Source organism: Notolepis coatsorum (assembly GCF_963971535.1).
Source record: "Notolepis coatsorum genome assembly, chromosome: 1".
Taxonomy (NCBI): domain Eukaryota; kingdom Metazoa; phylum Chordata; class Actinopteri; order Aulopiformes; family Paralepididae; genus Notolepis; species Notolepis coatsorum.
Genome location: NC_140165.1, coordinates 314776445 through 314804294, shown reverse-complemented (window position 1 = coordinate 314804294; position 27850 = coordinate 314776445). Strand labels below are relative to the sequence as shown.

At 46.7% G+C, this 27850-nt stretch overlaps 1 protein-coding gene across 1 annotated transcript; it reads right to left on the bottom strand.

The window, feature by feature from the left end:
- Positions 1-14: 14 nt before the first annotated feature.
- ap2s1 (adaptor related protein complex 2 subunit sigma 1) lies at positions 15-27414 on the bottom strand. The gene is made up of 5 exons (XM_084322843.1): positions 27275-27414; positions 25988-26137; positions 12759-12872; positions 7814-7873; positions 15-1400 (listed from the first exon to the last, which is right to left on the bottom strand). Exons 1-5 carry the CDS (start codon positions 27275-27277, stop codon positions 1299-1301), a joined length of 429 nt encoding a protein of 142 aa, XP_084178969.1. The 5' UTR covers positions 27278-27414; the 3' UTR covers positions 15-1298.
- Positions 27415-27850: the final 436 nt, after the last annotated feature.

Below are 27850 nucleotides of genomic sequence, written 5' to 3'. Positions count from 1 at the left end.
CCCCCGATGCCGCCATGACGCCTGAATTTCCGCGTCAATAAAGGAATATCTCCTCTTAACCCTTTCACTGCCGCACTACCAAAACGGTTAACCCCTTCACTGCGACACAATACACAGAAGAAGGTTAACCCTTTCACTGCCACACGACAGCAGGTTAAACCCTTTCACTGCCACACTACAGAAGGTTAACCCTTTACTATCACACTACCGACGGTTGTGTGATAGTAAAGGGTTAACCTTCTGTAGTGTGGCAGTGAAAGGGGTAATGCAATAATACCGTCCATGACACGGCAACGCCGGCTGTTCAACAGCTACAGTTGTGACCGTAATAGAGCCCCTCGACGGCACTCGTTGTGACGCCACTCGTCGTGAAGTACACTCGGGTTGAACCGTGAGCGTAACCTCACGGCGGGTCGAAGGCACCGATGGGCTTTTCCCTCGACGACGTAGTTCACTACTCGCTCCGTGACACCGATGTTTTGGAAAAAAAACACAATTATAAACCGGGACACACACGTCTAGTAGTAGGCCCGAAATAGTCTGGCCTAAATAATGTGTGTTTGTACGATTCCGCTCGCCGAGACTATAATGTGATTGTGAAGCAGATGTTCAGACGTCTTACTACAGGAAGAATCATCGTAGGCAACTAGTCCCGTTGTTCCGTGGTGCTCGTTAAGCTACATTAGTGCTATTGGAGGAAGGGTGACGGGCATAGGGAAGGGGGGAGGGGGGAGGGTTGCCAGATCGGTGGATACTAGTGGATACCGGTCATTGTTTCCAGACTGTATACTAGAATACAGGAGCATAACTGGCAACCGTAAGTACTAAGTAATGGCCGTCGTCATCACCGCGGCCTCTGGCTTTGGGGGGGACGAAGCTAAATGCCATATAAAGTTAATTGTAATCGAGGCGGGTACTGTAGTGAAATGTTACGGGCCATAATTATATACCTGTAACATCGTTGAAATACACAGCCTTTATATATATATTGAAACAGTTTCTCAGGAGAGCGCAGCGGTCACAGAATGGGGGGAAAACGTAGCCTCCTCTCTCGCATCGTGACGTTATCCGCAAAAACCCTGACGACACTCTGCGTGTGTTTTCTATCTCTCAACATTCCGGAATGGTGCACTTTCCTGGAAACCCCGCCCCCCCTGAAAGTTCTGTAATGAAGGGGGCCGGAGGAGGAGGAGGAGCCTGCTCCGCAGAGGGTGGCCAATGACGAGCAGAACCTCTGCAGAGTGACAGCGATGTGGGGGCGGGGCTAGGTTAGGTAGAGGGGCAGATGATTGGTGGAGCTACTCCAGTGACTGCAGCATGAGCAGCTGCTTCAGGACCTTGGTCTGACTGGTCTCCCGGATCTCTCCCGCCAGGAACATCTCGTCCACCACCGTGTACACCTGGGGAGGGGGGGGCGGGGCACAGAGAGGGGGGCGGGGCACAGGGGGGGGGGGGGGGGGGGGGGCACAGAGAGGGGGTGGGCACAGAGAGGGGGGGCACAGAGAGAGGTGCACATTAGAGGACCAGACCGGTCTAGTTTTGACTCCTCACAGTTATCAGTGTCACCCCGTCTCTATTTATTTAACAGCGTTTATCCAATCCACAATTTGTTCCTCACATTTTAACCCATTCACTCACACACCGACGGCGGAGGCGACCGTGCGAGGTGCCAACCTGCTCATCGGGAGGAACCCAACCGGGAACCTCCGGATTACCAGACACCTGCTCTACCTGCTACTGTCGCCCGACAGTCGCCCCACAGTCGCCCCACTGTCGCCCTACAGTCGCCCCACAGTCGCCCCACTGTCGCCTCACTGTCGCCCTACAGTCGCCCCACAGTCGCCCCACTGTCGCCTCACTGTCGCCCTACAGTCGCCCCACTGTCGCCTCACTGTCGCCCCACTGTCGCCTCACTGTCGCCCTACAGTCGCCCCACAGTCGCCCCACAGTCGCCCCACTGTCGCCTCACTGTCGCCTCACTGTCGCCCCACTGTCGCCCCACAGTCGCCTCACTGTCGCCCCACAGTCGCCCCACTGTCGCCCCACTGTCGCCCCACTGTCGCCCCACTGTCGCCCCACTGTCGCCCCACTGTCGCCCTACAGTCGCCCCACAGTCGCCCCACTGTCGCCCCACTGTCGCCCTACAGTCGCCCCACAGTCGCCTCACTGTCGCCCTACAGTCGCCCCACAGTCGCCCCACTGTCGCCTCACTGTCGCCCCACTGTCGCCCCACAGTCGCCCCACTGTCGCCCCACAGTCGCCCCACTGTCGCCTCACTGTCGCCCCACTGTCGCCCCACAGTCGCCCCACTGTCGCCCCACAGTCGCCTCACTGTCGCCCCACTGTCGCCCCACAGTCGCCCCACTGTCGCCCCACAGTCGCCTCACTGTCGCCTCACTGTCGCCCCACTGTCGCCTCACTGTCGCCCTACAGTCGCCCCACAGTCGCCCCACTGTCGCCTCACTGTCGCCTCACTGTCGCCCTACAGTCGCCCCACAGTCGCCCCACAGTCGCCCCACTGTCGCCTCACTGTCGCCCCACTGTCGCCTCACTGTCGCCCTACAGTCGCCCCACAGTCGCCCCACTGTCGCCTCACTGTCGCCCCACTGTCGCCCCACTGTCGCCCCACAGTCGCCCCACAGTCGCCCCACTGTCGCCTCACTGTCGCCCCACTGTCGCCCCACAGTCGCCCCACTGTCGCCCCACTGTCGCCCCACTGTCGCCCCACTGTCGCCCCACTGTCGCCCTACAGTCGCCCCACAGTCGCCCCACTGTCGCCTCACTGTCGCCCTACAGTCGCCCCACAGTCGCCCCACTGTCGCCTCACTGTCGCCCTACAGTCGCCCCACAGTCGCCTCACTGTCGCCCCACTGTCGCCCCACAGTCGCCCCACTGTCGCCCCACAGTCGCCCCACTGTCGCCTCACTGTCGCCTCACTGTCGCCCCACTGTCGCCCCACAGTCGCCCCACTGTCGCCCCACAGTCGCCTCACTGTCGCCCCACTGTCGCCCCACAGTCGCCCCACTGTCGCCCCACAGTCGCCTCACTGTCGCCTCACTGTCGCCCCACTGTCGCCCCACAGTCGCCTCACTGTCGCCCCACTGTCGCCCCACAGTCGCCCCACAGTCGCCCCACTGTCGCCCCACAGTCGCCCCACTGTCGCCCCACAGTCGCCTCACTGTCGCCCCACTGTCGCCCCACTGTCGCCCCACTGTCGCCCCACAGTCGCCCCACAGTCGCCCCACTGTCGCCCCACTGTCGCCCCACAGTCGCCCCACAGTCGCCCCACAGTCGCCCCACAGTCGCCCCACTGTCGCCCCACTGTCGCCCCACAGTCGCCTCACTGTCGCCCCACAGTCGCCCCACTGTCGCCCCACAGTCGCCCCACTGTCGCCCCACTGTCGCCCCACTGTCGCCCCACTGTCGCCCCACTGTCGCCCCACAGTCGCCCCACTGTCGCCCCACTGTCGCCCCACTGTCGCCTCACTGTCGCCCCACTGTCGCCCCACTGTCGCCCCACAGTCGCCTCACTGTCGCCTCACTGTCGCCCCACTGTCGCCCCACTGTCGCCCCACTGTCGCCCCACTGTCGCCCCACTGTCGCCCCACAGTCGCCCCACAGTCGCCTCACTGTCGCCCCACTGTCGCCCCACAGTCGCCCTACTGTCGCCTCACTGTCGCCTCACTGTCGCCTCACTGTCGCCCCACTGTCGCCCCACAGTCGCCTCACTGTCGCCTCACTGTCGCCTCACTGTCGCCTCACTGTCGCCCCACTGTCGCCCCACAGTCGCCCCACTGTCGCCCCACTGTCGCCCCACTGTCGCCCCACAGTCGCCCCACAGTCGCCTCACTGTCGCCCCACTGTCGCCCCACAGTCGCCCTACTGTCGCCCCACTGTCGCCCCACTGTCGCCCCACAGTCGCCCCACTGTCGCCCCACTGTCGCCCCACAGTCGCCCCACTGTCGCCCCACTGTCGCCCCACTGTCGCCCCACTGTCGCCTCACTGTCGCCCTACTGTCGCCCCACTGTCGCCCCACTGTCGCCCCACTGTCGCCCCACTGTCGCCTCACTGTCGCCCTACTGTCGCCCCACTGTCGCCCCACAGTCGCCCCACTGTCGCCCTACAGTCGCCCCACTGTCGCCCTACTGTCGCCCCACTGTCGCCCCACTGCAACAGTGGGGCGACTATGAAATGTTGTGGTCATAAGTGTATAAAGTGTATGTTGTGGTAGATTATACGTTTCACACTGCCACTGAAGTTGAAAAGGGGGCGAAAATATGCTCCATCTTGGTGTAGTGGGGCGGCACGGTGGTGCAGTGGTTAACACTGTCGCCTCACAGCTAGAAGGTCCTGGGTTCGATCCCCGGCGCAGGTTCATGCATTTATTTCATCAAGACTGGACTACTGTAACAGCATCCTCTACGGCTCACCAAACACTATCCTCAATAAACTCCAATATGTCCAAAACTCTGCTGCCCGCATGCTCACCTCCACCCGTGGCTCTGATCACATCACCCCTGTCCTCCACGACCTCCATTGACTTCCAATCAAATACAGGATACAATTTAAAATACTTCTCATCACATTTAAAGCCCTCAACAACCTTGCCCCTCCCTACCTGTCTGACCTCCTCCACCGTCACACGCCCACCCGTCGCCTTAGGTCTGCTGATGCCAACCTCCTAACACCTCCCACGACCAGGCTCCGGACCTGGGGAGAGACAGGGCCTTTGCTGCTGCTGCCCCCTCCCTCTGAAAATGCCCTCCCCAGCCATATCCGTGATGCAAACACCCTGACATCTTTTAAATCAGCCCTCAAAACCCACCTTTTCAATCTTGCTTTTGCTTTTGAGTTTTATTTTATCTTGTCATGTATTATTTTTGTTCTGTTTTTTTGTTTTGCCTTAGCTTAGTCTTGTCTCTTCTACCCATGTAAAGCGCCTTTGAGCACCTGGAAAAGCTCGATATAAAATAGATGTATTATTATTATTATTATTATCTCCCAGGTTGCCAGGTACCCAGGTGGGGAAAAAATCGATACGTAGTAGTATCGCGATACTTTGCGTGGCGATACTAAAAAAATAAAATTGATACAAATAAATAAATATCGCAATATATCGAGTACAAGTATCGCGATAGTATCGTATCGCGAGGTCTCTGGCGATTCCCACCCCTACCAGGTACCCAGGTGGGGTATCTCCCAGGTTGCCAGGTACCCAGGTGGGGTATCTCCCAGGTTGCCAGGTACCCAGGTGGGGTATCTCCCAGGTTGCCAGGTACCCAGGTGGGGTATCTCCCAGGTTGCCAGGTACCCAGGTGGGGTATCTCCCAGGTTGCCAGGTACCCAGGTGGGGTATCTCCCAGGTTGCCAGGTACCCAGGTGGGGTATCTCCCAGGTTGCCAGGTACCCAGGTGGGGTATCTCCCAGGTTGCCAGGTACCCAGGTGGGGTATCTCCCAGGTTGCCAGGTACCCAGGTGGGGTATCTCCCAGGTTGCCAGGTACCCAGGTGGGGTATCTCCCAGGTTGCCAGGTACCCAGGTGGGGTATCTCCCAGGTCTTTCTGTGTGGAGTTTGCATGTTCTCACCTCATGCTCACAAGGGTTTCCCCAGAAGTAATACTACTAGTAGAGTAATACTAACATTACTGTTAGTGATGCACCGATGTGAAAATTGTGGCCGATACCGATAACCAATATTAATATTGCTGGTCTGGCCGATACCGATATTTACCGATGTCGATATCTCTGTATAGAAAACACTTTTTTATGATAATCAAATAAAGAGCTATTTTCCAAAACGCATAATTTTTTTACTTTTGTAACTTATTTTCAGAAATGACTGATATTTTGAAACTATTTAAAAGGAAAACTCCAACATTCCCTGGAGTTAGACAAGAAGATACATAACTTTTTTGTCTCTGTGCATGCATTAGGCTTAGGGAACAGCCGCTCCGTTAGCGTAGCTTAGCTTCATCCCTGGAAGTGGGTCAGAGTTGTAGCCTGACGTTCCCTAGTGCCCTACAGTCACGAAATACACTCCAAATACAACTCCAAAACGTTCCTGTAAACATGTTGTCACCTGTGTATTTACCACGTGGAGAAATAAAAGATAATTGAATTCGACAATTACGTTTTCTAAGCAAATATACTCTCGATATATCGTGCATCACTAGTTACTGTATTACTCTTAATACAAGTTATTCAGTTTTGCACCAGGAGCAACGCGGGATTCAATAACAAAGAGGTTTGCGTGGCTTATAATACAGTGTTTACGTAACTCGGTAAGTAAAACAGCACCGTGATTTTCACAAGGTTTTCACCTGCCGAGCGACGCGCCTCATGGAGTATCTTCCACCGCTTTTAAACATCAACGGCATATTGTTATTGTTATTGGAGACACACGCACCATGCACACCTTCTGTAAATAATTGATTTTATTTTACCTCATTTTATATTTTATTTGATCTTCCTACAGCTACTTATTGTTACCCTTCTTGTATTCATTGATGTTTCTTAATTATGCACCGTTGAGTCCCGAGCTCGAAAACACAAACATTACATTTTCATTACCTGCAATGCCCCTGTATTGCTGTGCATTTGACAAATAAAATAACTTGAACTTGAACATTTAGTAAGCTAAGCAGACATCAGCGAATACACACACCGTCTACACACCTACAAACACGACTTTGTTAAAGTCGAGGACAATCTCCGGTAATTAGACTAACATTGGACTACTGGTATACCGGTCCTTTTAAACAAGCGTACAAGAGAGATACCTCTATCACCCCGGTCATCTCCTTTGGTTGATGTGATAGTAAAGCGACCGTCGGTTGTGTGATAGTAAAGGGTTAACCTTCTGTCGTGTGGCAGTGAAAGGGTTAACTAAACTCATTAACTAAAATACACCGGATCAGATACAAACGGAGATGAGGTCACGCACATGAGAGATAGCAACGATGTTTTAAATCCGGTGCCCATGCGGTCGTCTCCCTCCTCCTCCTCCTCCCTCCCTCCCTCCCTCCCTCCCTCCTCTCCGAGACGTCAACAAGCGAGGCGACTCGCGGGAGAAGCGTGGGCGGCTTCATCAAGGCTCCGTGTGTGTGTGTGTGTGTGTGTGTGTGTGTGTGTGTGTGTGGGCGGACATTCAAACGACACCTTGGGCGAGCAGCTCGCGCAGCAGTGACTGCAGTAAGAATGGTGTTGTTCACAAGTGTTAATTGCTTCACGTTTCTTCCAGATGGAACCCCCCCCCCCCCCCCCCCCCACCCCCACCCCCACACACACACACACACACACACACACACACACACACACACACACACCTGATGCAGATGATCCTAATTGAATGATTGTTGTAATTGTGAAGCACGTAGCCGTCGCCATGGCAGCGCTTTAATAAAAAGACAATATACCTCTTTTCCCCTCCCCCCTCCATTCCTTTTGTCTTTTGTCTCGTCTTGGCAGCGTGTGTATTTATGGTTTACAAACGTCTCTGTGTTGCCTTTGAGGTAAATGGTAAACGGACTGTTTATATATTATTAATATATTTATATAACAGCTTTTATCCAACACGCTTTACAACTCATGTTCACTCACACACCGACGGCAGAGCGTGCAAGGTGCCTGATCGGGAGCAGTTAGGGGTTCGGTGTCTTGCTCAAGGACAGTGGCTCGGGAGGTAGAGCAGTCGTCTGGTAATCTGGAAGGTTCCCAGTTAGGGGGGGGGGGGGGGGGAATCAAACCAGGAACCTTCCGATTACCAGACGACCTGCTCTGCCTCCTGAGGCACAGTTCTTCTGTCTTTCTTACCTTGTAGAAGTTGAAGACGAGGTCCAGTTCGCACACATTGTGGAAATACTCGTTCAGCACCTTGAGAGAAAAGAGGAGTTGGGAGGGTTTTGTTTTATTGTTTCTAAATCAAAATTTTGTTTCAAACCTTTATTTGAACTTGAAAAGACTGCCATATCGGCCGATATTATATCGGCGGCCGATATATCGTGCATCACTAATAACAAGGCACTTTGAGCTGGTTTTGTTTTGGTTCTGTGGTTCTGCGTGGTCCCCGGATGAACCGGGACACTGGGCCGGGACCACATGCTGCTGGATGGAACCCACCGATTTCACTGGAGATATGAAACCGAGCGATGGCTCAGGTTCGCTCCCACTTACCAAATGGGAATGAAGCTGTGTGTATGATGGGAGAGAGACGGGATGTGATGTTTTAAAAGTCATATTTTATTGGATGCACATGATGTGGCGAAATGTTGCCATTTCCCAGAAATAGAGAGGAGTGGAACTTTGATACGAGAACAAATGCAATATTTGTTTTCCAGGTCTTCAATCAATCAATCAAATCCTTTATTTAACCAGATAAGCATCATTGAGATTAAAATATCTTTTTCAAGAGCGATCTGGCCAAGCAAGGCAGCAGAAAGTTTCAACATAAAAAAGAGAACATCACAATACAATACAGATAAAACATTTACAGCAAGCTCCAATTTCAGGCAAGTTATCAAACAGGCCAATGATCAAACACAGTTGCACTGTCCGAGGGAACTGAGTTCGTAGGATTTTAAAATGGCTTTGAATTCTCCGAGGGTGACCAGTCCTGGTAATTTTAGGTCCTCCTGTATCTTGTTCCAGGATGAAGGAGCAGCATATTTAAAAGCCCTTTTTTCCAATTCAGTTCTCATATGGGGAACTTCCAGTGTTAGAGCAGCTTGAGAACGAAGGGCGTACTTATATTGCTTTGTGCACAGAAGCACACTTGGGTACGAGGGAACCAGTTTAAGCAGAGCTTTGTGTCTTGATACATTATAGTTGCGCAGGCCTTCTTCACGGGGTCTCTAAGAACCATACAATTGCTTTGATTCCACTACGATCCTAATGTGAAAGCTTATGTGCTCATTTTATGCCTGTCTTTTTTCTGTTGTGAAGCACTGTGAGCTGCCGTTTCTGTATGAAAGCTGCTATACAAATAAAGTTTATTATATTATTATTATTATTATTATTATTATTATTATTATTACAAGCCGTGTGTTTTCCATCTCGTTCTCCATGACATATTATGTATATCGTGCCAGTTAGGGTACCTTATGTGTATACTGCACCTGTGTATCCTGTATACTTTACTTACTCATAGTATATAGTGTATATTCAGATTCTAAGTGTTATTGACCAGATTTATTGTAACATAATTATAATATAACTGATAGGGCATACAGACCCTCATCTGCACCTTTGATCACACTGTTTACTTGCTCATATTTTTATATTCAGTTAATTATAATGTTTACACTGCTTATTTCTATCTTTACTATAGTTTTATTGCCTATATTTATGTCTTCTTCTATTACCCTGCCCGTACCTGTACCTCCCCTCCCCCATGCTGCTACGACACCTGCATTTCCCCCAAGGGGATCAATAAAGGAATATCTTATCGCTCCATAAAAGATTAAACTCAAAATAATGAATCGATAAATAAATAAAACAATAAATGTATATGATTGATTTCCTTTCACTCGGGGCAGCGTTGTGGTTATGAAAGGTGGAGTTGAAGTGCTACGAGGAGGAGGAGCTGGCTGGCTGGTTCTGCTCCGCTGTGGAAACTAGGTTAGGTTCACTTTGTTCACAGCAGCCTGGGCTCTGCAGAGACACGACACGACGAGGAGGGAGAAAGTGGAGCAGAGGTGCAGCTGTAGTCTCTGAACACTGTTTTTTTATAGATACACGAATGCCTAGTGAGTGAATGTACAGAATATGTTTTAAACTGTTTTTATATTAGCTTTAATGTCCTATTTTTCCGTTTCTTTTCTGGCTTTAACATCTAGCCCAGGGACTACAACTGAAAACTAGCAACCCTGCTAATGTTGGCATATTTACAGTTTTTTATTTGTATTAATTTATAAATGTATAACTGTTGATTGATATGCACTGTCCCTGATCAAATAAACTGAGAAAACTAAACTGAACCGTCTGTGCAGCAAATACATTATTTATTAAATCTAGAATAATTAAACTTGAAGACATGGTTAAGTTTCAAACAATGATAATTATGTTTAGGGCAAGAAATAATACACTGCCAGAAAAACTACAAAATCTTTTTCATTTAGAAAGTGAGTTTAGTAGGAGAAAATACAATTTTAAACATCAGTTTGCACGTACCACACTTAAACAGATGTGTCCTTCAGTTATTGGTGTAAAGTTGTGGAATTCTCTCCATAGCGAGCTTAAGGGATGTAATAGTGTTTATCAATTCAAAAATTAAAAGAAAAATATATATATTTAGTCAGTATGAAAATCAAATGTGATCTGAATAGTGAGATATTTTTTTTCTTTTTTTTCTCTCTTTTATTATTTATTCTTTATTATTATTATTATAAATTTTTTTCTTGTTTAACTGTGGATTGTGTGTTTCTTGTATAATGGTATAAATTATAATTTTGTGTAAATTAGGTTGTACGCCGACCATTAAGTAAATACTTGTTTAGTTTAGGAATAAGGGGCAGGTTATAATAAGGTTAATAAGATTTATTCTTCTTCCTGCTCCTTTTGTCCATGGAATGATATTTATGATTGTGTAATGAAGAAACTATGATTGTATGATTCCATGTCGCAAATAAAAACTCTGAACTGAACTGAACTGTAGTCTCTGAACTGAACCGTCTGTGCAGCTGTAGTCTCTGAACTGAGCCGTCTGTGCAGCTGTAGTCTCTGAACTGAGCCGTCTGTGCAGCTGTAGTCTCTGAACTGAACCAGCTGTAGTCTCTGAACTGAGCCGTCTGTGCAGCTGTAGTGTCTGAACTGAGCCGTCTGTGCAGCTGTAGTCTCTGAACTGAGCCGTCTGTGCAGCTGTAGTGTCTGAACTGAACCGTCTGTGCAGCTGTAGTCTCTGAACTGAGCCGTCTGTGCAGCTGTAGTGTCTGAACTGAGCCGTCTGTGCAGCTGTAGTCTCTGAACTGAACCGTCTGTGCAGCTGTAGTCTCTGAACTGAACCGTCTGTGCAGCTGTAGTCTCTGAACTGAACCGTCTGTGCAGCTGTAGTCTCTGAACTGAACCGTCTGTGCAGCTGTAGTCTCTGAACTGAACCGTCTGTGCAGCTGTAGTCTCTGAACTGAACCAGCTGTAGTCTCTGAACTGAACCAGCTGTGCAGCTGTAGTGTCTGAACTGAGCCGTCTGTGCAGCTGTAGTCTCTGAACTGAACCGTCTGTGCAGCTGTAGTCTCTGAACTGAACCGTCTGTGCAGCTGTAGTCTCTGAACTGAACCGTCTGTGCAGCTGTAGTCTCTGAACTGAACCGTCTGTGCAGCTGTAGTCTCTGAACTGAACCGTCTGAGCAGCTGTAGTGTCTGAACTGAACCAGCTGTAGTCTCTGAACTGAACCCTCTGTGCAGCTGTAGTGTCTGAACTGAGCCGTCTGTGCAGCTGTAGTGTCTGAACTGAGCCGTCTGTGCAGCTGTAGTGTCTGAACTGAGCCGTCTGTGCAGCTGTAGTCTCTGAACTGAACCAGCTGTAGTCTCTGAACTGAACCGTCTGTGCAGCTGTAGTCTCTGAACTGAACCAGCTGTAGTCTCTGAACTGAACCGTCTGTGCAGCTGTAGTCTCTGAACTGAACCGTCTGTGCAGCTGTAGTCTCTGAACTGAACTCGCTGAAACACTACTATATTTTAAGCGCTGCCCCGACCCACTTGCCACTTCGCGACAACCTTTATTCCGAGAGCCGGTTCGGATAAGACCGGGAGCAAATTCCTGTTCTTCCATGACGGACATGGAGGCAACGAGAGGAGGAGGAGGAGGAGGAGGAGGAGGAGGAGGAGGAGGAGGAGGAGGAGGAGGGGGGGGGACAGTGTCACTGGACACACGGCTCTGATCAACACGGACCGGGAGCGAGTCGTCACTACATTACATTCCAGGTCACGGAGCAGAGCGCTCGAGCGGAGCGTCAGGGGAACCGGAGCTGTTTCTCCTCACGGCCACATTCTGGCAGTCGAGGAGGAGGGTGGACCTAGTGATGCACCGATGTGAAAATTGTGGCCGATACCGATAACCGATATTAATATTGCTGTTCTGGCCGATACCGATATTTACCGATGTCGATATCTCTGTATAGAAAACACTTTTTTATGATAATCAAATAAAGAGCTATTTTCCAAAACGCATAATTTTTTTACTTTTGTAACTTATTTTCAGAAATGACTGATTTTTGAAACTATTTAAGCCCAAAACATGTAAAAAGAAAAAAAAAGATTAAAAAAAAAGAAAAAAAAACCCCTTTTTTTTTTTTATATCGGATATCGGCCCCATCTTGATATCGGACCGATACCGATGTGTAAAAAAACGGCCATATCGGCCGATATTATATCGGCGGCCGATATATCGTGCATCACTAGGTGGACCTGTTCCCATACCCCCCCCCCCTCCACTTAAAAAAGGAAAAGCTTTTCACTTTTACAAATATAGAACATTTCTTCTCGAAATCTCATTTCAATTACAGCCCCGAGACTTCTGCCGTGACTGCAGTTAGCTTCTCCCGGTGTCCAATGAGAGAGAGAGAGGGGGGGGGGGGGGGTGGGGGTGGAAGGAAATCATTGACAGACATTCCTCAAAATAATCAGGCCGTGAAGTGCTAACACAGAACAGCTCACACGCTGCCCAGGTCTGTCTATGTGTCACATCCTGTGCGTGTGTATGTGTGTGTGTGTCCTGTGTGTGTGTCCTGTGTGTATGTGCGAGTGTGTGTGTGTGTGTGTCCTACCTCTACAAAGTTGTGTATGCCCTCCAGGTAGGCCAGGTTGTTGTCGGTCACGTCCACACAGATGCAGAAGTACAGGCCGGCGTAGCGCCTGTAGATGATCTTGAAGTTCCTGAACTGTGGAACAGAGTCACGGTTTGTTTGTTTAGCTGTTGTTGTACAGAAATGGTCAAATGGTGCATTTATATAACGGCTCTTTTATCCAAAGCGCTTTAAAATTTTTGTTCCTCACATTCACCCGTTCACTCACACAACCGCCGGCAGAGGTGCCAACCTGCTCATCAGGAGCAGTTAGGGGTCAAAGCGTCTTGCTCAAGGACACTTCGACACACTGCCCGGGAATCTCTACCTCCTGAGCCACGGTCGCCCCCCGTTTGTTTGTTTAACTGTTGTACATTCAAAGTTGTTAAAACTATTATTTTAATGCAGACATATTATTATTCCTAATCTCATGATGCATTCGTTTGAATCCACCGGTCGGTGGGCAGAAACCTTCCACGCTGGTGTTTACATCCGCAGAGCGACTAGCTTAAGAAAACATTTACCATGCATGTTATTCTTTCAATTGTTCCATCTCGTGTAAATCAAAATCAAGACAAACTCATTTTGAGGCGTTTGTGAACCGAACATAAGCCTAGAACGTGCTTTAACACATTGGGCGCCGGGGGTTGTGCCCATCAAAGTACCCCAGTCTGCCACCGTTGAAAGCCTATGGAGATGTTTACCTTCTTTGCAGGGCTATAACTTTTTTTAATTGTATTGCTATATTGACATTACTATGGCCCATTCAACATCGATTATCTATCGTTCAGGATGTGGGAAGGTTTTCATTCATACATTGTTGTGTTAATAGCGTCGAGAATATAAGTATGTTTTTAATCTTTTCTGCTGTAATTCCAAAAACAGTAGTTATAGGCCCTGAAGCATACGATAGATTATCGATTGGCGTTTCTTTCCTATACACGCTATATTAAAAAATGCAAATGTATATGATCGGTATACATTATGCTTCATCATGCGTGAAGGAAAGGGGGGAGGGGGTCGTTTATAATTCCTTGATCGTCAGTAACGGCTTTATTTAGTATGGGTTGATATATTGATCAGATGGTTTGCAGTGAAATGAATGAACAATCGGGCTGAAAATAACGTTACTGTCCTCTTACCGTTCGCCGATGAGACTGGAGGAAAAATATCCCAATTATTTGACGCCGATCTCCTAGATCCATTTCCGGTTTGTATGGCGCAATAAACGCCGAAATCATATTGATTATTAAGTTTAAAGAAAGCGATCCAAATGCACTATAGTGTTTGTCTGGATCCACGGAACAAGATATCACTGCCGGAGGGATTTCCTCGACGCACCGATCGGCACTTCCGGTTTTGGCGAGAGTATAACTCGCCCGACCATTCACCAGGCGGCGGTATTGAGGCGTTGCAATCTCATACAGGGTCCCGCTGCAGTCCGGAGGTTGGCTGGATGAATTATGAATGCCATGGCGAAAAAATTAAATATTGATCCCAAAAACGGCGTAAGTCGTTCTTGGCGTTCAACGCATGGCGGGCAAAAATGGCATAACTCTTTCTTGGCGACCAATGTGTTAACACTTTGACTGCCTAAAAACGATTTACAACGTCTTTGCTGGCGATGCTAAAGTTGCCGGGGGACGCTGTACAGCGTCCTTATATCAATATTTCAAAAATCTGGAATCGGATTCATATTCCCCCTCCGCTGGCCTGAGATTCACCAGCAGGACCCACTGAGCTCTCTGGCGGTTCAGGAGCGCCATCTGGTGGCCGATCGGCGCAACTGCTTAACAGGAAGCGCAGTAGAGGTTTTGCTGGTCGGCCCTATTGCTTCCGGCCACTCGGGATAGGTTCTGGCACTCTAGCTCGTCACTCTACATAGCGATCGATTGCCAATAACTCGATAAACAACATGATTTGGACGTATATACCATTATACAAGCTGGAGATGGACCGGGTAATAATATATCCCATAATGATAAAATTTCTACTCGACGATGATCGCCCAACGGCGCGCGGAGACTGGGGTGAGTTTCAGCGTGTAACGTTACCATCTTCGATACTAACTGCTTTTATCAACATTTGACCCACATTAGATGATTGGTATAACGCTGCCCACGGAATTATAAACGCCCCCTCGCCCATCCGGTCAACATCAGATGACGTGTAGTAACTTCTAGAAGTACGTCTAGTTGGAATTTTTTATATCGCGCTGATTGCCATCAAACTGTATTTCATCATCAATATAATGCATTTGGGGCTATATATCACGTTCTGGAGAAAGTTGCAGAAAGAGATGAAAACATACTTATACATTAGACCATACTTTACTATGAATATGTGAATGAAAAAGTTTAACGTTGCTACACAATGAACAATACATATAGGACTTTGAATGGGCCCTAATAATGGCAATGTAGCAATAGAATTTAAAAAGTTATAGCCCTGCAAAGAAGGGGACGTTCTCCATAGACAAATAGCGCTGGCAATCTATGGTATATCATTAATTTAACCCATGGCAGCCAAAGTGTTAAATGGCAAACATGTTTGTAAACACGCAAGAATTTGGTGATAAGTTGTGACAGATGTTTTGACTAGTAGCACCAGTGCGACTTGCAAAGTTATTTCTTTTTGTAATCATCGGTTATATCATAACCACGACTACTTTCATAAGTGGAGCGCTGCCCTATGCTACTATCGCTGCACCACCAACCCGCGGGAATATGGCTCCGTCCCGCTATCCCGATAGAACAAAGACTGACCACATGATATTATTAGTAGTATTACCAATAATAAATAATAATAATAATAATAATAATAATAATAATAATAATAATAATAATAATAATAATAATAATAATAATAATAATAATAATAATAATAATAATAATAATAATAATAATAATTATTATTATTATTATTATTATTATAATAATAATAATAATAATAATAATAATAATAATAATAATAATAATAATAATAATAATAATAATAATAATAATAATAATAATAATAGGCTACATGAAGATGCAACTTTTACCCTAATGAATACATAACCAACTGGCCGCCCTAGAAACACAAAGCAGTGACTCAATACACCAGCCTCGAGACAAAAACAGCATCATCTACTTTGGGATGAAGCCATTTCTGAGGCATGGAAACGTAGGCTAATATAACATTTAACGACTTGTTTAGAAGGAGCCTGCCTACGGCTAGCAGCTACAGAGGTGTCCCACAGGGCAGGGTACAGGGACGGACGTTCGAACCTTCGTTTTAAATTAAAAAAAATTATAATAATAATAATAATATTTAAACGTTTTTTTCTTTTACTAAATATCCTCAAACTAAATCCTCAATTTGAATAAAGTGATTAATCCGATTAAATTTTTTTTTTTTTATTAAATCAACTTTCTTTAATGAATATAACTAATCAGTTGTAATACTATAATATTAGTGTAGCCTAATCTTTATCTGCAACTGTGAAGAAAAACCCCATTGGTTTAAACAGAATGAATAGACGCATAAAAGGTTACGTGTGGACATCAGAGCTGGCCTGCAGCTAGCAGCCTACAGAGGTATCCCAGGGCAGGGTACATCAGAAGGGTACGTGTGGCCGTCAGAAGGGTACGCGTGGAGGTCGGCTGGGTGGGCAAGGCGCTCGCCACCAAAGCAGGAGATACTGGTATCGAGCCCAGCTCTCTGCGTTGCTTCCGGCTTGGCCGGCCGTCGTACTAACACAATTGGCAGTGTTAGAGGGTGGGAAAGCTGGCGGGGTGGGTCCTGGTCGTTGTAAACAGCGACTCCCTACAGTTCGGTCGGGGCGCCTGCTCAGCGAGGAAAGGATCTAAGGGGGGGGTAGTGTGATCCTTCCACACGTTACACCCTCTCAGTGAGAGTCCGCGCTGCCAGGTGAAAAGAAGCGGTTGATTGGCTGGACGTGTGTCGGAGGAAGCACGTGGTAGCCTCCACTCTCCCAGACCGACTGTGGGGGGTAAGTGCGCAGCGACCAGGAAGGGGATTGGGAATTGGCATAACGACTAACATTGGGAGGGGAGAAAAACGGAGGAAAAGGGTCAAAAAGGGATCCAAAAAAAACAGGGTGCGCGCGGCCGTCAGAACTGCATCTCTTTGGAGATGTTCCACCTTTTCACTCGACTGGGCTGCTTGTGATTTTCTAAACCAGAAAGTTCAGATTCTACCTCTATAATTGCGTCGGTCTCAAATGCCCGGAGGGGGCGTGTGTCAGCTCATCTTCATGAGTTATGCACGTCAGATTGATTATATTTCCCCCCCGAGACTCTCCTGCCCCCAGTAGCCCGCCTGTGTGCAGTCAGCCACGTAACAAGTACTCTGGGTAGTTTATGTTATCTCCATGTGAGCATTTCCCTTCCCGTCACTCAAACGGCAGCTGAAAAGTGGTAAATGGTGCGTTTATACAGCAGCTTTTATCCAAAGCGCTTTACAATTTTGTTCCTCACATTCACACACAGACGGCGGAGGTGAGAGGGGCGCGAGGTGCCGACCTGCTCGTCGGGAGCAGTTGGGGCTCAAGCGTCTCGCTCAAGGACACTTCGACACGCTGCCCGGTGGAGGAGCGGGAATCTAACAGAGATCCTTCCCGATTACCAGACGACCTGCTCTTACCTCCTGAGCCACCGTCGCCCCTATGATGATGGCGATAGCCGTGCGTCCTTTCTAGAACGAACAAACAAAAGCTACAGGTGGTTTTATTTTTATTTTTTTTCTCCTTTTTCGATTTTTTTTCCCATCCCACTGTTAGTCGTTATGCCAATTCCCAACCCCCTTCCTGGTTGTTGCGCACCCCCCCCCCCCCCCCCCCCACTGTTGGTCCGGGAGGCCGGAAACTGTCACATGCTTTCCGACACATCCGGCAGCCAGCCTGGCAGCGCAGATTCTCACCGGGAGAGTGTAACGTGTGGAAGGTCGCACTACCTTTCTCCAGATCCTACCCTCGCTGTGCAGGCGCCCCGACCGAACTGTAGGGGTCGCTGTCCACAACGCCCAGGACCCACCCACGGCTCCCCTCCCCCTAACTCAGCCAAACGAGTTAGTATAGCGATCAGCCCGAGCCAAGGCAATGCTGACTCTCCGGGAGTCGAGACTGCAGCCTCTTGCATTGGTGACGAGCACAATCTCCGCTACGCCACCTGACCGCCCCCAAATACAGGTGGTTTTCTAAAGATTCAGTTTAACAGATATTTGGGGTCATGGAGTCAGCAGCGTGGTTGAGGGGTTTAGCGGTCATCACGCCACACAGGCGTGAGACCAGAGCCGCGCCGCTTCTATCCGCGGTGCTGTTGACAAGACCACCGCCCGACGCCGCCGTGTTGCATGTCACACCCAGAGGGTCACGACTCCGGTTCCATAACGCTGGCGTGTCATCTTGGAGACACATGATGCCGCCTTGCTTTGGTTCAAGTGTAAAAAGATAAAAAATAACTTGAGTCTATATGATCTGAGCACCGAGGCGTCTTCTTTTACGGCAATATTGCAGGATCCCTCTTTAAAAGGTCATGCCAGTGACCCGTAGCTGCCAGAGATGAACCCCTCCTGGTGACGCGTTGTTGTTGTAAGTCGCTTTGGATAAAAGCGTCCGCTAAATGACTAGATTGTAAATTGCAACGGGGGCTAGTGAAAGAGAGAGAGAGTGGGCTAGTGAAAGAGTGAGAGAGAGAGCATAACAGAGGCTCTTGACAGAAAGGCCTATTCAGAGCAGTCGGCCAGCGCACTCCTCCTCGCTCACCCTCTCCAGTTTGCTCGTTTGTAGTGCCGTCAAAAACGTATCGATTCCATAGCACACCATGTTACCGCGCTGCGTCGCGGGACTCCGTGCTGCGTCACGGATCTGGTTGACTCCGAGTTCGATTCCCGGACTCGCCGTCATTTGCCGAATGTCTCCCCCTGCTCTCTCTCCCGTTTCACCCTACAACTGTCGGTCATGCTTGACCAGAAAAGCGATAAACGCTAAAAAATAAAGTTTAAAAAAAAAAAAAAAATAATAATAATAATAATAATAATAATAATTAATAACTTCATTTTATATAGCGCCTTTCAAAGACCCAAGGTCGCTTTACATAGGGGGGGGGAATAACAAAGTACACAAACATAGTGGACAGACACAACATACAAAGTGAGTCGACCCAATGTTATTAAATTAATGTTATTGTTATTATAACATTGCTAAATAATGTTATGGTTAGCGATGTTTTCCCCCCCAACTGTATTTCACACAGACGTACTATGGGTTGTGGAGGATAGGGAGGAAATCCACCAAGGCCTTTTATCCACTCCGGTGACGGAAACTCCCCTGGGAAATCTCAAATCCCTTATGATCCTAATTTTGCAACATCTCAAAATAATGTTACCATTAATTAAAGTCTGTATGTGCCCAACAAATGATTGGTTTAAAATGAGACATAACACTTGACATAATTGATATACATATTTTATTGTCATTCGATTTTAATAGTACGCAAAAAAAAACACGCGGTCACTATGAAAACATAAGACGTACAATATGTCAAAAACGTCCACAAGTGTTCAACTTTGTGTGAGCGTAATGGGCTTTTACACAATTAAAAAGTTATTAGCAGAGAATGAAGCATCAAGTCTGATTGCCCCTGTAATTAGTTATTACAGCAATAGAGCATGTACAAATGCTGTATATATTTATTCTCACCGCATATATATCCATCTACACCTGCCTGTATTTACCTGCATAGTCCTTTTACATATCTGTAGATATTTACGCTGGCCAGTATGACTACTACCATACTGTCTACATGACTGTACAACATATTAATAATACTACAACTCTGTACATACATCTGATTAGCACTACACTCCGTAGTACTCATTTGGATATTTTGTACACAGTTTAATCAGCTGTATTATTGTATATCGCTGTTGCACTTTACTGCTACATTTGCGCTCTGGTTGGATGCCAAACTCCTTTACGTTGTACTGTACTTGTGCTGTATGATGATGACAATACATTTGAATCTAATCTACTGTAATAGAGCTATGAGGGTCCTAAATTAGCCTAATGCATTTATATGTGGCAAATGCATTTATATAGCCTTAATTTTAGGGCAAAAGTAGACACACAAAATAAACCAACTGGAAAAGCAAGGTACTGTACAGCCTGCCGATGCTTGCAACTTTGTAGCACCTGTTAAGTTACAAAGTATCCAAGCAGGAAGGGCGGCTGGGTGGCGCAGCAGTCTAAGCGCTCGTCACCAACGCGTGAGACACCGGTATCGAATCCGGCTGTCAGCGTTGCCTCCGGCATGGGCCGGCCGTCATACTGACTCAATTGGCAGAGTCAGCGGGAGGAAAGTCGATGGGTGATATTCTGGTTGTTGTAAACAGTGACTCCTACAGGTCGGTCAGGGCGCCTGCACAGCAAGGACAGGAGATGTCGAGGGTAGTGTGAGCCTCCCACATGTTACACCTCGCCAATGAGAGTCCACGCTGGCAGGTGAAAAGATGTGGCTGGCTGACTCTGCATGTATCGGAGGGGACATGCGATAGATTCTTCAACCCTCCCTACGACCGACCAGTGGGGGGCACATGCGAGCAACAATCAAGACAGGGGAGGGGGGAATTGGCACGACTAAATTGGGATGGGAGAAAAACAGAAGGGAGAAAAAAAAGTTGATACAAAAAAATAAGTATCCAAGCAGGCCTCAGACACGGTGAGTGTTACAAAGTAGCCGAGCTAGCTAACTAGTTGGTTTGTGGCCTACAGCTAGCATGCTGGCTTGTCGTGTAGTCGTTTGGGTTCTAGCTAAGCTAATACTGAATGCTAGGTTAGCCGATAGCTTCGCTAGTTAGCCAGCCAACTTTTATCAAACCTAATGTTACCTTCGTCGGTCTCCGGTGGATGTAGTGGTCGACGCGGACGTCCTCGCCTTGTGTCCTCTTCTCCGAGTGGCGACGTGAACAGTGTTCACTGAACACCAGACACACCTCTTCCACCTTCATTCACACTTTCTACTCCTTTCTTTTTCACAACTGACTTCCATTAAAGCTTAGCCCAGTTATCGCAACCAACAACTGTCAAAATATGAATTTTGTCTACAAAATATCGTACACACCACGTTGGCGCCATGAGGTGAGTGGGAGAGTGTGAGAGAGAGAGAGAGAGAGAGAGAGAGAGTGTGGTGGAGAGATATTCACTGCAACAACCGGTGGAATGAAACTCGGTGCAATCAATTCCAAAACTGTCAGACCTGGAAAAAGTGCAATCAATTCCAAAACTGTCAGGCCTGGATAAAATAGATGAGGTCTATATGCTTCTATGGCATTATAAATGCTCTCTAGAGTTTAATCTTATTGAAAATTATGAGTCAACAGATTAGGTTATTTTATTGTTGACATTGTGAAACTATTGCAAAGACGAATGCAACGTTGTCGGTGCCATTTTCGCCTTAGGCACAAACACATGTATTTATTTGTAGCGTGAAAGCTGTCGAGTCTCTTTCAAACTCGTGTCAAAATGTATGTGAATACAGCGTTCGCAGACACGGGCTATTAAGTGTTTCTTTTGCAGTTTGACACGTAGTGCCTAAAGAACGTTTAGTGATATTAACGTCAGACAGAACGTTTAACATTTAAAGACCTGAGCAGGAACTTTACTTTTCATTTTCTGCCAGTTACATTATGTCTATATTTCAGTTACATTATGTCTATATTTCAGTTACATTATGTCTATATTTCAGTTAGCCTACATTATGTCTATATTTCAGTTACATTATGTCTATATTTCAGTTACATTATGTCTATATTTCAGTTACATTATGTCTATATTTCAGTTACATTATGTCTATATTTCAGTTACATTATGTCCTATTTCAGTTACATTATGTCTATATTTCAGTTATATTATGTCTATATTTCAGTTATTTCAGTTACATTATGTCTATATTTCAGTTAGCCTACATTATGTCTATATTTCAGTTAGCCTACATTATGTCTGTATTTCAGTTACATTATGTCTATATTTCAGTTACATTACGTCTATATTTCCCAACAGAGTTGAACACAAAGGTCTATTAACACCGTCGATCCACAACGTCACCGCCCATCGATACCGTCCCCGCTGAACAGGCGCCCCAACCGACCAGTAGGAGTCACTGTTGCAACAACAAGGACTAATACCCCACCGGCTTCCCACCCGCCAACACTACCTACCGTGTTCATTGGAACGTGTTACCAAACCGGAAGTACCGCTACCGGGAATTGAACCCGGGACTCTGTGCGGTGGTAGGAGAGTTATTTTACCCAGACGCCCCCCACTCGGGGATCTTCTAAATAAAAGTTCTCAAGTCAACTCTTTTCGATATGACCTTTTATACTGATTTAATACCGATTAATTTCATAATTGCCACTGGAACTCATTAGATATCTACAGCAAATTACATTAACTTGCACAGAAAACCATATTTTAACGCTCAACTGCATTCGGCTTTTTGCTGTCGGTTCACAAATGCTTGCAGATTTAAATCACAAAGTTTAATCAAGAAGCAGTCAATCGTGAAGCGCAGTAATACTACAAAACATGAAATATATGCAGGGACAGACTTCTCCTGCAACGGCACAGCATTAAAAACAGACTTCTGGATGCTAAGGGACCGTCCACTAAAAACAGACTTCTGGATGCTAAGGGACCGTCCACTAAAAACAGACTTCTGGATGCTAAGGGCCCGTCCACTGAAAACAGACTTCTGGATGCTAAGGGACCGTCCACTAAAAACAGACTTCTGGATGCTAAGGGACCGTCCACTAAAAACAGACTTCTGGATGCTAAGGGACCGTCTGAACTGGAATATGGTTGCGTCCCAATGCGGTGGAGACTTCCAAAATGTTTTCCCTTTACTCCATTTCAATAGAATACATCAAAAAGTGGGGGATAATGAAATGGGGGGAAGAAATACAAATGTGTTGTGCTGAATGTGGATTTAGGTGGTGCTTTTAAATAAGGTGTCAAGTAAGTAGCACCAATGCTACTAGTGAAAAAGGTGAATTCTGGAGCCCTGTGTATCCATTAACTGTACGCAATTGTGTAGTGACAATGGGTACAGTATTTGTGTCAGTCCAACTTGCAGTGAACAAGCAATGGCTTTTCAAAATTGTAGCTGCCTATATGCTTCTTTTTTTTTTTATCCACTTTTTCTCCCATTTTCTATATTTTCTCCCATCCCAATTTCGTATCATCCAATTCAACCCTCCCCTGTCACGAACGCTGTTTCTTGCCTCCCACAAGCCGGCTGCAATGTGGACTAAGTCATACATAGCACAAGTCCCCTCCGGTACTTGAGGTAACAGCAGTCGCATCTTTTCACCTGCGCAGCTCGATCTCTCAGTGGCGAGGAGTAACGCGTGGGAGGCTCACGCTGCCCCCGACACTTCCTGATTCTACTGCGCAGGCGCACCAACCGACCTGTAGGAGTCGCTGTCCACAACGCCCGATCCCCACCCATCAGTTTCCCACCCCCTAATACGGCCAATGTGTATTAGTATGGACGGCCAGCTAAACTGAAAACAATGTGGAGCGCTGGGCTCGAACAGGCGAGCCCAGCGTCTCCGCATTCGTGGTGAGCGCCTTGCCCACTACGCCACGTAGCCGCCCTAGCTGCCTATATGCTTCTATAAATTATCTAGTGTTTTGTCTTATTGAGAATGATCAGTCAACATATTTGGTTATTCTACGTCGACATTGTTAAACTATTGCAAAAGAAGAATGCAATGTTGTCAGTGCCATTTTCACCTTGGCACAAACAACAGACATGTATTTATTTGTAGGGTGAAAGCTGGCAAGTCTCTCTCACCTATGTCAAAATGTACGCGAATACAGCGTTTATTATGCAGTTCGACACCTATTGCCTAAAAACCATTTTGCGTTATAAAGGGAGGCTAATAAATCTGACAGTACGCCACACATTTAAAGAGCAGAATAATTATGTAGTGACGATGTGTACAGTATTTGACCTTTGGCTTTTCAAATGTGTACAATTTGACCTTTGACTGTAGCTCTACCATCTGGTCAACTGGTAGGGATTTGTTGTGAGGCATTGGCAAAAAGACAATATCTGTTATTGTGGTATATGCCATGTCACGACATCATGTACTATGTCGTGGCAAACAAAGAAAACACGTAATCTTTGTGTAGGACTGACAAACAGACCTATTGACCAACTTGTACTAGCCGTTTGGTCACAGCTAAAACGTTGCCGGTCCTAAGGTGGGTTTCTGACTTGAAACAGTGTCGCCTGGACCTAATTTTCCTCTGAGGACAGTTTTATTCAGTTATGAAAATATAATAGCTTCACTTTCGTTTAAAATTTCTCTCAAAATGACATGGTGCACATTTAAAAAAAAAAAATATTATTTCAAAGACTGGATGTTATTGATGAAAACTAGGGAAATGTTCCCACCGGTTAATAAACTCGTGACAACACCGATGTCACCGGTGAATATCCGTAGAGCGCTTACTTTGATCTTTAATGTTATGCGGCTACATTGATCCGCTGCGTCTGTCTGTCTACTACATCTATTTTTAATTAATTTTCAATAAGGAGTATCCGTGTTGTTGACATTAAGTTCCAATTTTCCATCCTTTTTCATTGATGGATCAATGTAGCTGCAGCCTCAGATCTTCCCCCGACTGAACAACACGAATGCTCACTCACACGGTCCCTGCAGATTTAGTGCACAAACGCACCACCAGTTATGGACGGCTGTGGTGCGTCTGTCCCTGGTCTGTCCCTGGTCTGTCCCTGGTCTGTCCCTGGTCTGTCCCTGGTCTGTCCCTGGTCTGTCCCCTCTCCAGTTGAGCCTTCACTGCTGAACGGGCCCCATTTTGGCAGCCGCCCTCACTCTTACGGGACGCTTCCTTTCCTTCATCATACAACATTCACAGATTGCCTCATTATAACGTTAGTAAGTTCCCCGTTAGCGTTGGGGTTAAATCTGAAATATTGCCAAATCCTCCCGCGGTCGCCGTTGTGTAATCTGCTGTGTCGTCTGGAGCCTTCCTTCTCTCCGTCACGTGAAGTGAAATCTACTCCGCTACTCTGCTGTTCATGCAGATGGAGGAGACACTTTCAGTTCATAATGGTGTCTGTGTAAGTATTGATAACACTTAGTATTTGAGAAATTCCGTTTTTTTTGTAGACACCGTCACCAATATGCCAAAATTAACTAAATTAGTTTTATTTCCAGAAAGATATGAATTTTTGGGCAAGTACTGTACTTGGTAAATGGCTGCATTTATAAAGCAGCTTTTATCCAAAGCGCTTTACAAATTGTAGCTCACATTTTTACCCATTCACTCACACATTCATTCACACACCGACGGCGGAGGCGACCGTGCGAGGTGCCAACCTGCTCATCGGGAGCAATTAGGGGTTAAGTAGTGTCTTGCTCAAGGACACTTCGACACGATGCCTGGGAGAGGAGCAGGAATCGAACCGGGAACCTCCAGGTTACCAGACGATTGCTCTACCTCCCGAGCCTCATACTTGGTGGTGTATGCCTCAACACCGAATAACACCGCAGACACCGTCGTCCACCGTGGCAAAAACGTGTCGTTTTAGTACGACACACTCCTTGGTATAGGGCTCGCTTGACTGCTGCTTTCACTGCTCAAAGTTAATTTAGAAGTTAAAGGGGAACTATCTTATAAATGGCCTTTTTCAGTGTTTAGCATTGTTTCCTAGCTATGTGGACTTATATTAATATGATCTATGTCTCTAATTCTCATATTGGCGCATTCTTCCAATTCTCCTCTCACAATATTCACCCTCACTGAACTGAGTCGTCTGAAAATGTGCTGATCTGTGATGTCAGAGAGACTCAGCTGCATGTTGAGACTCACACACTCAGCAGTTACCATTGTGGTTGGAGCCCAGGCTCAAAACGGCTTAAGATCTTGAGGTAGAAAAATGCTGTTTTTGAGTACTTCATTAGAAATACAAAACAATGAATTAAAAAAAAATAAAAAAATTACAGAGGTGTTCCATAAACTCACAGGAATTGTGTAAAAGTGCCCAAATAGTGAAAGAAATAGTAAAATAGTTCCCCTTTAATATAAAAAAAAAATATATGTAAATACAGCCACAGAACCATACATCCGCTCAGGCATCATCACACGGTGAACTCCAACCCAGGTGTCGTCGTCTTACCTCCACGAAGTTGGTGTGCTTGGCGTCGCGGACAGTCACCACGGCGTGCACCTCCTCGATCAGCTTCTGCTTCTCGTCGTCGTCGAACTGCATGTACCACTTGGCCAGCCGGGTCTTCCCCGCTCGGTTCTGGATGAGGATGAAGCGGATCTAATACACGACGAGACAAAAGGAGGAAGTCGATGAGTAAGTGGGGGGGCAGGAAGAAAATGGTGGTGGAGAGAGAGAGACAGGAACACACTTTAAGAGAGAAAACACTGAAGGCGGTCAGGTGGCGTAGCGGAGATTGCGTTCGTCACCAACACCGGAGCGGCTGGATTCGCCTGTTCGAATCCAGCTCATAGCTCCGGCGTTGTCACCAGCTTGGCTGGCCGTTCACTGTATTAGAGGGTGGGAAAGCTGGCGGGTGGGTCCGGGTTTAACGACACATAAGGGCTCCTTGGTCTGAGGCCTATAATGGAACCTAGGTATCCAGAGGCAATATGAATTCATAGACCACCGCCAGACATTATGACAATGTAGCTGCTGGTAATATGCTTAACGTTAGTATGTTGTAGTTAGCCAACTGGACCGTTAGCGTAACGTACAATTTAAATGATCCAAAGCATAGCGTATCTATATACTAACGCATTGTATGGAATCGAATTAATGTTAGCGAGTTACCCCATTGATTCACCGATATTAAAAGTGTGATTATGTTAACGTTACTCTCTCCGACAGCTTTGACGTCAAATGTATATACTCTCTTTTCTGGACTCTTTTTGTATCACAAACAGTACTGTATTTGCAAATCTGGTATGTGTCATAAATGTATAGATGTAGCAGTACTGTCTATCTGTATGTCGTGTGTGTCATATGTCTTGATGAATTGAAAATGGGGGACCCTGATGTAAACAAGACGAAAGTCTTTCTCTGGTCTGCATCCCCTTAACAATTGTATGTATTGAGCTGTACTGTATTGTACCCATTCTGCAATCTGTTAAATATAGTTTTCAATCAATCAATCAATCAATGACAGCTTGGTAAAGTTAGCTAAACGTAACCACCACCACACCCTCCCAGATGTCAAAACATGCAACGTTAAGATGATCAGTGACAAGATATGCTTGGTAAAGTAACTAACGTATGAGTGTATATATATATATTATCGGCCTTTTCTTATGACAACGTTATGGCAGCTAACAGACAGATGATGGTAGCTAATCAACCAGCTAACGTTAGCAACCGTTATCACTCGACTACAACATTATACTAATACGGACTAACACGTTTTATACGCATAGTTACCATGTCTTCTTCTTAATGGCAGACGCTAGAAGCTGTAAGATGACTCCCTTCCTTGACAATTATGCTACGCTTTCACATAAATGCATCAGTAATTCTGTGTATTTATTATTCGACCCGTTGCCCGCTATCGTTCACAAGCTAACAGGAAGTGTGTGATGATACGTGACGTCATAGCTCAGTGCGTGATGGGAGCTGGAGTTTTCTTTGTCGCGCTTACAAGCGTAAGAGCACCGTGCGGGACTACAAGAACCAGTCCATCTGACTCCTCCCTCCTTTTGAGTCGTGCTTACGATCACATGATAGCTATATAAAGGGCGATCTACTGTAGACATAATATTCGAGAGATGGAGGGTTCCCCCTCTTGGGTGGGCCCTCCAAGAGAGTGATTGTATGACAAGAGGAGCAGAGAAGAAGGAAACAGAGACGATAGAAATGTGTTTTGAAGATGAGAAGAAGAAGAAGAGGAGTGTAAACTTTCTCAAGTGTGGGCGAAGCAAGAATTGCGGAGGGCAGTAATACGCCACGATGCGTCTACACTGCCGAAAATTCAAATAAGAAGAAGAAGACATAATATTG

Excerpts from the sequence above, each read along its gene's own strand:
- ap2s1 (XM_084322843.1), bottom strand. Across the intron at positions 12,873-25,987 it reads AGCACACCAACTTCGTGGAG|TTCAGGAACTTCAAGATCAT; the intron begins GTAAGACGACGA and ends TCTGTTCCACAG. Across the intron at positions 1,401-7,813 it reads TCGTCTTCAACTTCTACAAG|GTGTACACGGTGGTGGACGA; the intron begins GTAAGAAAGACA and ends CCCCCTCCCCAG.